The 11,977-nt window shown below is 48.4% G+C and overlaps 1 protein-coding gene across 2 annotated transcripts in view; it reads left to right on the top strand.

Moving 5' to 3' along the window:
* The window catches only part of CALN1 (calneuron 1), a 581,567-nt gene extending 578,280 nt beyond the window's left edge, over nt 1–3,287 (top strand). For both annotated transcript variants that reach the window (XM_004380775.2, XM_023735306.1), the window contains exon 6: nt 2,912–3,287. In XM_004380775.2, coding sequence (XP_004380832.1) covers nt 2,912–3,039 — 128 coding nt within the window. In that variant the 3' untranslated portion in view covers nt 3,040–3,287. The remainder of the gene's footprint in view (nt 1–2,911) is intronic.
* Nucleotides 3,288–11,977: the final 8,690 nt, after the last annotated feature.

Below are 11,977 nucleotides of genomic sequence, written 5' to 3'. Positions count from 1 at the left end.
CTTGTTCCACGTCCTCTTCTGAATCCAGTCTGAACTTTTGACAGTTCCCTGTTGAGGTACTGCTGAAACCATTTTTGAATGATCTTCAGCAAAATTTTACTTCTGTGAGATATTAATGATATTGTTGTATAATTTCTGCATTTTGTTGGATTACTTTCTTTGGAATGGGCATAAATATGGATCTCTTCCAGTCGGTTGGCCAGGTAGCTGTCTTCCGAATTTCTTGGCATAGACAAGTGTGCACCACCAGCAATGCATCCATTTGTTGAAATATCTCAACTGGTATTCTGTCAATTCCTGGAGGCTTATTTTTCGCCAATGCCTTCAGTGCAGCTTGGACTTCTTCCTTCGATACCATCGGTCCTTGATCATATGCTACCTCCTGAAATGGATGAACATCGAGTAATTCTTTTTGATATGGTGACTCTGTGTATTCCTTCATCTTCTCTGATGCTTCTTTTAATATTTTTGTTTAATATTTTCCCTGTAGAATCCTTCAATATTGCAACTCGAGGCTTGAATTTTTTCTTCAGATATTTCAGCTTGAGAAATGCAGAGTATGTTCTTCCCTTTTGGTTTTCTAGCTCTAGGTCTTTGCATATTTCTTTATAACACTTTACTTTGTCTTCTTGAGCTGCCCCTTGAAATCTTCTGTTCAGCTCTTTTACTTCATCATTTCCTTTGTCCGCTTTAGCTAGTCTATGTTCAAGAGCAACTTTCAGAGTCTCTCTTGACATCCATTTTGGTCTTTTCTTTCTTTCCTGTCTTTTTAGTGACCTCTTGCTTTCTTCATGTATGATGTCCTTGATGTCATTCAACAACTGGTCTGGTCTTCAGTCATTAGTGTTTAATGAGTCAATTCTATTCTTGAGATGGTCTCTAAATTCAGGTGGGATATACTCGAGGTCATACTCTGGCTCTGATGGACTTGTTCAAATTTTCTTCAGCTTCAACTTGAACTTGCATATGAGCAATCCATGTTCTGTTCCACAGTCAGCCCCTGGCCTTGTTCTGACTGATGATACTGAGCTTCTCCATCATCTCTTTCCACAGATGTAGTTGATTTGATTCCTGTGTATTCTGTCCGGCGAGGATGTTTTTGTTGTTGAAAAAAGGTATTTGCAATGAAGAAGTCATTGGTCTTGCAAAATTCTATCATGTAATCTCCAGCATCATTTCTGTCACCAACACCATATTTTCCAACTACTGATCCTTCTTTATTTCCAACTTCCGCAATCCAATCACCAGTAATTATCAATGCATCTTGATTACATTTTGATCAATTTAGACAGCAGAAGTTGGTAAAAATCTTCAATTTCTTCATCTTTGGCCTTAGTGGTTAGTGTGCTCTACCTCCCCCAAAATCAGCCATTGAAAACCGTATGGAGCATAGTTCTACTCTGACACACATGGGGTCATCATGAGTCAGAGTTGACTCAAAGGCAGCTGGTTGAATTAATGCCTACTGATCGAGACCCAGGAGCCCTGGTGGTGCAGTGGTTAAAGCACTTGGCTGCTAACCAAAAAGGTCAGCAGTTCAAACCCACCAGCCACTCCGAGGGAGAAAGATGTGGCAATCTGCTTCCATAAAGATTTACGGCCTTGGAAACCCTATAAGGCAGTTCTACTCTGTCCTGTAGGATTGCTATGAGTTGGAATCAACTCAACAGCAGTGGGTTTGGTTTGGTTTTGCATGAGGCCCAAGGAATGGTTTCTTATAGGCCTTATAAGCCAACGGCCCAACAAAAAAGATTAGGAGAATGCAACTCCAGGACCAAGGTCAGACCTCTGGGGACCACAGGATCTGGTGGCAGGGAGGGACAGCTGCCTCCAGCAAGTCTGAGGGGGTTTTGTGCCTCACTGTCTTCACACTGGGCAAATGGGTCCTGTCCAAAAGAGCAAGTGGTACCCACTTCTCAAACTTCAACAGCCACCAGGATGCCATGGAAGGCTTGTTAAACACAGATCCCTAGCCCCTCTACCAGAAACTGTAATTTGTAGATCTAAGGCAGGGCTAGGCCAGAGCGTCTGCATTTCTAATAGACTCCTGGGTAAGGCAGATGCTGTGGCCCAGGGACCCCACTCTGGTGTGCATATCTGGAAAGATGCCAGAAGTTGCTTAGAGTCATTTCCACTAGCAGCCACCCAACAGAACAGTAGAGCTCAGGTTCACTTCCAGAAAATTCCAGGAAAGATAAGTCACTCCAGCCTGGCACAAATGTGTCCATATTGACTGCCTCAGAGATGAGAGCCAGACATTCTGCAGACGTGGACATGGTAATGACTGGATGATGCCTTTTATGAAACTCGCTCTGAGATGTTCCCTATCTTCTTGTTCAGAAATTCACTCTGTTATATCTGGAAGCACATCACTAAGTCAGTCATGGTTTTTTAATAGAAGTTTGACCATCTCATACCTGTTGCCAGCGGTCCAATAAGAGCATGTAAATTGACCAGTCTTCATCCGCGTCTCTCTGGGCTTATTTAGGAAGACGCCCATGCAGTCTCAGGGGTTCAGCGGTGGTTCAGTGGTAGAATTCTTCACTTCCATGCAGGAGACCCAGGTTTGATTCCCGGCCAGTGCACCTCCTGTGCAGTCACCACCCGTCTGTCCGTGGAGGCTTGCATGTTGCTGTGATGCTGAACAGGTTTCCGCACAGCTTCCAGACTAAGACAGACTAGGAAGAAAGGCCTGGGAATCTACTTCTGAAAAATCAGCAAATGAAAACTGGTCTCATCCGCAACTGATTGGGGATGGCGCAGGGCTGGGCAGTATTTAGTTCCATTGTGCATGGGGATTCCATGAGTCGGGGGCAAACTCCGCAGCAGCAACAACAACATACTGTCTCATGTGTCATTTCTCTCTTGTGTCTCCTGCCCTTCCTACCCCTTCTCCCTCCCACCTCCCCAGTGCATTCCCAGAAGCAGAACCGGCAGACCTGCGTCCGGAAGAGCCTCATATGCGCCTTCGCCATGGCCTTCATCATAAGCGTCATGCTGATTGCGGCCAATCAGATCCTTCGGAGCGGCATGGAGTAGCAGCCTTCCGCCACACTGTGTTCCCAGCTCACCGCGCATGTGCATGGCCTGCGGCCAAACTTTGTTCCTCCACAAAAGCAGACGTGGACGATGCAGACGGTGATGAAGGGCCATTTCTGGACAGAACCCCAGGTTGCAGTGTGACTGGTCTTGCAAATCAACTTCATCTCCTTGGCAGGGACACAAAAGGGCTGTCTTCAATGCTTTAATGGTTTTGTTTCCTAATGCAATAAATACCCAGGAGTTCCGCATTATTGCTTCAACCACTGGTAGTGACTTGGAAGAGGAACTCCATTTTCATCTCGGAATTCCAATGGCAATCCGGGTCGGTGGTGGAAGAGAGCAAGAGGAGGGGTGTGAACATGTCATCTCCGCGTCCCATTCTCTGAGCCCAGGGGTGAACAGAAGGTCCCCCCTGAGGTCAACCTCTACCCCACGAGGCCGACTTCGGGGCCCCTCCAGAAGGTGGGGCCTTCCAGGTCGCCCTGGCTTCCTTCACCCACCTAGTGGAACCCCTGCAAGGCGCGAGGGGAAAGCCATTGAGTGGGGTGCAGCACCGGGCGGTTTGCAGCTGCGCCCCCAGTTGCTTCCATTTTTACTGCCTTTTCTACAGGACCCTTGCCGGCGGAGTGGGGGAGCTCTCGGTTTCCGTTGGCACTTGGCTTTCTGTTCCCAGAGCCCATCTCGCACCAGCATTTTGGAATCTGCAGAGAGCCTTCCTCCCAGCTTTGCCGCCTGTGCTGCCCTTAGCGACCCGAGAGGCCTGGGCGCGGCCTTCGGCTCCTTCGTGTGTGATATTATCCCTCTCTAATCATCTACTCTGACATAAGCTTGGCCTCCTACCCTCACCCCTACTTCTTTAAGGAAGGGTGAGGGAGGTGGGGGGAGCGAGGGGGTGAGGCTGGTGGTGAGGAGGTGTTTGCAGCCCAGGGAACCGAGCGTGAACACATCTCCCTGCCAGCCAGCCACTAAGCTGGGTCCTCCTGCAGCTCATGCCTTTCTCATAGTCGAGTTTGCTTTTGTTAGTCTTCCCCAGCTGAAAAGAGAACTACAAGCCAAAGCGGAAAGATGGCAAGCTCAGCTACTATACTTACAACGTCTTCTGACATTCGGATTCTGCAACTGACTCATTTTCAGAAGGGGGAAAAAAGGGTTTAAAAGGGCGTAGCCAACACAGTAGGTAATTCAACAGTATCTGCAGGACACTTCCGTTGGGGAAGGGAACTCAATCCCCTGGTCCGTTCTCAACACCATCTGCTACTGTGACTTCCCAGCTCTTCCCAGACGCCACATCAGCCACCGCTCTTCATACAAGCCTGCGCAGCCATGGTGTGATCAGCTCGGAATCTCTGGATGTAATCTCTCCCTTTGTGCCCCCTCAAGCTCAGGTCTTTGTTTCTGTAAGGGAATTGTCTTGCCCTGTTGCTTTTGATTGTGTCCTAAAGCTGCAGACTTTCCCCTGTCTCCCAGGATTGAGGTGCAGGAATCTTCCCTCTCTCCATGCAAGTAAGTAGGTGTTTTGGTGCGGTTTGTGTTCCTGGCCCCTTCCTCAAGCCCACCCCGCACCCTGCTTTCTCCCTACTGCCTTCTTAGACTTCTAGGGTCTTCTTCCTCTTCCCCGCTGCAAGCAATCCCTCAGGCTAGTCCACCTGGAGGCAACTGGAGGAGCTTTCCCGCTGTAGGGGAGCCCAAACATTCTTGATGAGCACAAGTAAAACTAGGGTTCGAGCCATAGTATGAAGGGAGGAGGAGAAGGCGTGAGCTCGCAAGGGCGGGGCGGGGGGACCCTATGTGAAACTGCCCGGAGTCCCTCGACATCTGACATCCTGGCCAAGGACAGCAGCAGCTGCCTTTCTCAGACCCCTGCTCCTTACCCGTGCAGATGCCATGCCGGCCTCTCCTGTCTCTCCCCCGGCTGACCCACCACACTTCCCTCAGGATCGGAATCTCAGACTAGAACAGGTCCAAATGCAGAATACTAATCCACCCGACCATTTTCTCATTTGTCTCTGTCCATGGTGGTTTGGTTCCCCTGGACTGGACTTTGGTGAGAGGCACAAACTTTGAAGGGACCTGCTTCTCTATCTTTAGCTGTCCCCTGAGCCACAGACCATGGCCTCTTGGTACAGGGGTGCAGGACCCTACCCTGGATACCCAGGGACGCTGCAAGGATCCCTGCCACGAAAAGGGGTTGCTATGCCGACGGTGAGGCTGGACTCCAGGGCAGATTAAAAGGCCTTCTCCTAAGTCAACTCTTTTGCAAGTGCTGCTGTTCCCACTGGAGACGAGGACCCAGAGGGTGTGAGGGTTAGATTTCACTGGAAGAGATATTAGCCACTGGGCAGACGTGAGGGATAAAAGTTCCCGACAAAGCATCCTTCCCTTCCCCTTGCCCCCTCCCAGTGTCCTGCAAGCGAGCCCATCCTGCCCCGGAGAAGAGTGACAGACCACACGCCTGTAGTCTTGCTAGGGGCATAGGGCAAGAAGGAAGACACAGGATTCTTTTTGATGGCCTGGAAGTTAACCTCCCACCATGCTGACCTCACACGCGGCCCTCAGGTGACGCAGTGTGTGAGGACAGCCTGGGCTGGTGGCATTCCGTAGACACGGGGAGCTAAGTGTTTGTCACGTGACTTGCACCCTTGTGGTCTATTACAGGTGTTGGCTGCTTTGTCTGGCAGCTTAAGATGCTGATTTCCCAGGGATCCTGGACCCACAGCTGACTCCCAGTCCTGTCGACACAAATGCTGTGAGGGCCCCATGCTAGTCAGCATCCTTATCACAGGAAGTCCTGTCTCCACACCCCAGCTGGCCGTGCCCTCTGCAGGAATGTCCCTACACCCCACATGGCCCCGGGTGATGGCGCCCTCTGTAGGAAATGAGAGGGAGGAATGACAACCAGCCTTCACTCCATCCTCCAGCTGATAGACTTATCCACCAGTGGCCTTTGCTGCCAGCCACAGGGCGGCAGCTGAGTGTATTGGCATACCCAGCTTGGCTCATTCCTGCTGGAAGAACAGGTGTCCCCAGACCACCACACTGATGGCCAGAGAGGAAACACACCCTGATCCCTTGACCCTCCTCCCAAAGAAGTTCTGTCCCCTGACTCCAGCTGCAGACAGAGCCCCCATACAGGGACCCAGCATCAGAACCATTAGCAGTGGCTTCCAGACTGCGTGGTTCCCATGTGATCAATCTGGGGGGGGTGTTGCCATGGAAACCCTTGCATTCCACCTGAGATTGCCAAGACACACAAAAATAAGGGACATGTTCTTCAAGAACACTCTGGTTCTGCCGATTACAACCTGAGTCCCTGTATCCATTTCCTGTTGGCAGTGGAAACTGCCCTCAAAGAAGCTCATTGGTTTCTCCACCTTTTGCTCTCACGTTTGAGCTTGTCTTTCCAGTTACTCAGGAGAACAGGGGCTACCTGTAAGCCTGGTCAGATCCTCCTCACTCCCACCCACCCCCACCTCCCAGGGCTCAGAGATAGGGCCCCTTGGTCTGGGTTGAAAAGGTAGAAATATCATCTGGAAGGCAAAAAAGATTTTGAGCCTCCACTCTTCGAAAGCATCCATTTGCCTGCTTAGAATCGCCCCAACAAGCCAGAAATGTGAATAGAAGTTTGCATGTGGTCTTAGACAATTCTGGTGGCTTCAGAAGTTTCTAGGTGTTTTATCTGAGAGAATAAAATGTGTACTAGGAGTTTTCTTCCTTGATACATGCTCTTGGTCCAACTGACACATGGTAAATGGTCAGTCATTGATCTGAAAAATGGTCAGCTAATACTGTGGTTATTTAAAAGAACCCGATGAAAGATGGGAAGCTTGTTTTTTACCATAATATCCTCCCCACCCTCCCATTCACAGAATCATAAAGCAATATATCCAAGAACTGGGGAAGGAAAAATGCATCTTTTATTCCAAATGTCTCCTGCTAGGCTTAAGTCCAGACTCAGGTGATAAACCCAAGAGAGTTTTGTACCTTGCTCTTAACCTGAAGCTAGCAGCCTTCTTGGGAACATACAAGAGCCTGGTCAGAGGTGGACTGGGCTGGCCTGGCCACGTGTGGCTGTGTGCCATGAAGTCCTGTTTCCACCAAGCCTTGCTCTCCATGCCACCAAAGCTCTTGAGCTTCACTTCTCCTACTGGAGGTCTCCAACCATAATGCTCAAACCATGTGGTCAAACCACAATGGAGGTCATTGTACTGCACTGACCCATAGTGATTGTGTTATTCACCCTGTTCCACTGAGATATAGGAAGGAGGGGCCCCTTTTTCTCTAAGGCCATGATGATACAGGTAAATTGAAATTATGTTCTAGACATTGGTTGTGTTACTAAGAAGACAGCAGAACTGCCTTCCCTGGAGAACATGGGTCTGAAATGACCTCAGATCAGAACTTCCTTATTGGCCTCTTCGGTGATCCTCATGGGGCCAAGAGTCTGTAACATAAAGGCCATGCCACAGCCATCCTCCCATGCCAGCTCCCCTAGAATGGAAAGATCTATCAGAAATAGAAAAGAAGCCATATTCAGCAGCTAGGGGTTTCAGTATGAATTATTTTAAAGTGATAGCCAAATAGAGGAGGATTTGGGCTGACCCCGTCTCCATGACAATTCAAATGTCAGCACTGTTCAGCCTCTCTTCATACTTCCTTTGGCTAAGCCTGGCCATAGACAGTGGGTTTGGAGGAATAAGGACAAGTACACAAACCAGCCAAGCACGTCTCTTAGTATCCAGTGTTCATTGTTGAGACTCATGGTCATTTCAAGAGCTATAGTGTCTACTTCCTATTGATTTGGGACCCTCTTCATGTGGTCTCAAGGGGCATGATAATAATGCTCAAAAAATGCTCAAGGCAAAATGAATGTGATTCAGGTGGTATGCAATATGGTCGCAAAGAATGAAAGACTCTGAAACTGGAAAGGAGTTGCCCAACCCCATACCTCCTACCCCTCCCTTGGGTAGCTTCACTGTTGAGCAGACCCCATAAGCTAGGCATAGCCCTATCCACTTCTTTGCCTGAGCGTGATGGGTGGGCTTTTCAAAACAGTGCTGCTTCCATTGTTAGAAGTGATTGTCCGAGTAAGGACGCAGAGGCTGGAATTTTCCAGTGGAGTGGAAGAGCAGGCTGATTAGGAAGGAATCTTCCAGGAAACGCAGAACTCAACTGCAATGCTGCTCCGTCCCTGGACCTGAAAAAGAAAAAGAAAGTTTGTAAAGGACTCCAGATGCTGGCCTGTCAGTGTTTTCCCTGTGTGTCTGACCTACTTTGTGAACATACGCGGGATTGAGTGCCACAGGGCTGCCCATCAACCTGATCTAAATGACATGCTCTGCGAATTTTAAGAGGCTGCTAGCTCGCCTTTCCTTTGAGGATGCTGACCTCTGCCCAGCCCAAAAGGCTTTTCCAGGGCTTCTGTCTGGGCAGGCTCAGACCTGTTGAACAGAGACTAGACAGCAGAGCAGAGCAGATAACCAGAAGTGTGGCCAACCCTGTTAGCTGGAAAGGGCACAGGGTGGAGGATTCCAGGCACCTCAGCCACCCACCAGCCAGGTCATTTCAAATGTCTTCCCTCCGTGGCCTCTGGTTTCTCATCCCTAAACAAGAAGGAAGGTAAACCAGATGTTCCAGAAGAGCCTGCCCATCGTGACATTCTGTTTGTCTGAAACAAATCAAAATAAATGCCTACTGTTGAGAGGCTCCCTATTCCCCCCAATGAGCACATTCGGGACTGGTGGTTTCTTTTTTAACATACGTCTCCAGAGGCAGTTGTGATAAAACATCTCTTTGGGTATCCATTTTCTGTCGATGAATCAATGCAAATTGGTTTATGTCAAGTGTACTGTGTTTGCAGGCAGAGGCTCTGTTTACTCCCTGAGGTCTTGCTGAGTCAAGGGAGCATCTAAGATGGGCTTTGTGTCTTTGTCTTCACCAGTGTGAAAATTAAAGGGATCACTTCACCACAGAGCCTGTGAATCAGAATCCACGAATAAGCAGGGTGAAACAAAGCCAGATGCCAGGAAAAGATGCTCACTTCTCCTTCTGAGAAAGCTAACTGGAAGCTGTTGAATAAAGAGCACAATTTCCGGTCATTTCTGTCTTTCTTTTTCTTCTGGCCTCTTGAATAGCAGTTCCAGTCGATGCTATAGTGGTTTGTAATTATTGGTAACACTGCAGAAGGAAGAGAGTCACCATCTCTGGGGACCGTCAGGAGTTAGCTAAAGTCCAGGGAGATCGGGTGCCCGCAATGGTCCTCTGGAAGGCTGATGAGGGATACTGAATACAAGTGCCTGCTTTAGATGGTGACCCAGTCATGAATAGGGGTGGAGAGCACAAGAGAGGACCCACAAAGCCTCCCTCCCTTCTGCCCCTTGCTGACACAAGCTCCCAGGTCTTTGTCCTACCTTCCCTCTCCCTGAAGCAGACAGAGGCCCCAGTCATGGGTTTACAGCAAGCCCTTCCGTTCTTCCCTGGAAAGACCCAGATTGGCCAGGAAAGGGCCCTCGGCTCCTGGTGGACCTTTGCACAGGCCATTGTCTCTCAGATCTCTCCAAGGAAACATAAAGAATATTCTTTCTTTCTTACCTGGAAATCAGGTCCCAGGGGTCCTTAAATGGCTACGTAGCGGGGCTTGGTTTTTCTCCCCCAGCTTCAGGAAGAAGCTGTTTCTCCAAGGACGAACCAAAGACAATGCCCTTGGAGGGAAAACAGAAGAGGAAGTCTGTTCAGGCAGCGAGTTGGCACGCCGTCATCTATTGGGGTCATCGTGATCCTAGGGGTCATTGTACTTGAGACGTGAGTTGTTTCTCAAAGCACAGCAGTAAATGACTGGTTGCCTTGCAGCCAGCATGCTGGATGTAAACGAGCACAGAGGAAGACTTTTACTATCAGGACGTCTGGAGCCGGGTAGCTCCCATGTCCAGCTTGGGCCATGAAGAATGAAATCTTGGATGACATCTCCCCCTTACCTCATTTGCTTTCCATTGTTTTCATTCAGTATTAGTTGGTGATTTCTGCTATTAAGTGATACGAGAGTCGGCAGACTTGGCAAAAGAAAAATCTTTATATAAAATGTAAATACGAATATAAATTAACTGGGCATGCAACTCACTGATCAAATGAAGTATATATTATTAATACGTTATCTTAGTGTATAAAGGAAAATTGACTGCCATATTTACCAGAAGTTTTCTCTAACCAAACTTGTCTGTAAATATATAATCTGTATAAAAAGAAGTCTAATTTACCATTATTTATGCAATAGAAAAAAAATAAAAGTTCTTTTTTTTTTTTTTTTTTTTGACGAGAGATTCAGTTCATTACCTGTGGTTTGATTTCAAATGGGTCATTTAATTCATTCCCGTGACCCAGACTGGCAACCAGGTCTGTTCAGGTGAAGCTCCAGCATCACCCCCTCTGAGAAGCAGCCAGGGGGTCTGGTGGTGTGGTGGGATGCTGGAGGGAGATGACTGACAGCAGGGAAACAAGCTGGCTACGGAGCATATGGCAAGAAACATGAGCCATCTTCTGCCTGGGGAGCAGCCATTATGATTAAGAAAGCTTCACAGACACCCAAGCTAATAGTGCCATCCTTTTGGGATTCCATTTGCCAACTTTTCCTGACATTAACATCCAGGCATTGCATAGCTTTTCACTTCCTAGAATTTTTAATGGTATTTGAGCTTCTTGGGTATAGAAACAGATGGTGGCGGTGGTGGGTGCCATTTTGACTCATAGTGACCCCATATGACTGAATCGAACTGCCCCATAGGGTTTTCTTGGCTGTAATCTTTATGGAGGCAGATCACCAGGTCTTTCTCCCTCGGAGCTGCTAGGTGGGTTCAAATCATCAACCTTTCGGTTAGCAGCCAAGCACTTAACCATTTGCAACACCAGCGCATTCCTTAATATAGGTGTTCTATAATCATGTGGGCCATCTACACGATGAAGATGGTGCAGGACCCAGCAACACTTCATTCTGTTACATGAAGTCAGAGTCAGAGCCAACTCAACAGCAGCGAACACCAACAACATAATCATATGAGGAAGAGAGACCTAGTGATGTACTTCCAAAAATTAGCCAATGAAAACCCTATGGATGTCAGCAGAACATAGTCTGATATTGTGCTGGAAGATGTGCCCCTTAGGTTGGAGGGCACTCCAAATACAAAGTGGCCACAGCAATAGACCTGAGCATACCAACAAGACCTGAGCATACCAGGAGTCATGAAGATGGTGCAGGACTGGGCAACATTTTATTCTGTTGTGCATGGGGTCGCCATGAGTTGGCGCCTACTCAATGGCAACTAACAACAACAACAACATAATCATATGATATTAGATACTATTGTAGGTTCTCTGGATGGTGGAACACAACACAAGGACGCTCAGATAGGTGAAAGGCAGACTTGTTATATAGAACTCCAGGGAGAGAAGGCTGCCGGTCAGGGCCCTCGGGGTTACATCTGGGGGCAGGGTAACTATAAGCTAGAGTTGTGGAGATGGCTTATGCTTGGCCAGGGGAGTGGGGCTAGCTAGGTTTCCCAGGCTTCCTGGGGGCTGGGTATTCTGAATAATTCTGCAGGCTCTAGGTCATAGGGGCTGTCCCTGGTTGTTGGGTATCTGGGGCAGGTGCATAGTGGCCCCTGAGAGTGAGAGCCGAACAAGGGAAGTGGTTGGAATGCAGATTTCAGCAGCTGCCCAAGGGGAACTGACCAGCCTATAGCCATGGCCTCAAATGGGTCAGAACAGCATTTTAAGAAAAAGAAAAAAAGTCTATATTATAATGGAGGAAACAGTTGTTGTTGCTAGGTGCCGTCAAGTCAGTTCCGACTTGTAGCAACCCTATAGGACAGAGTAGAACTGCCCCATAGGGTTTCCAAGGAGTGGCTGGTGGATTTGAACTGCCGACCTTTTGGTTAGCAGCCTGAGC

This window comes from Trichechus manatus, unplaced genomic scaffold (assembly GCF_000243295.1).
Source record: "Trichechus manatus latirostris isolate Lorelei unplaced genomic scaffold, TriManLat1.0 scaffold00077, whole genome shotgun sequence".
NCBI lineage: Eukaryota > Metazoa > Chordata > Mammalia > Sirenia > Trichechidae > Trichechus > Trichechus manatus.
The sequence above is the reverse complement of the archived record's forward strand: the minus strand, read 5'-3'. Positions and strand labels throughout refer to the sequence as shown.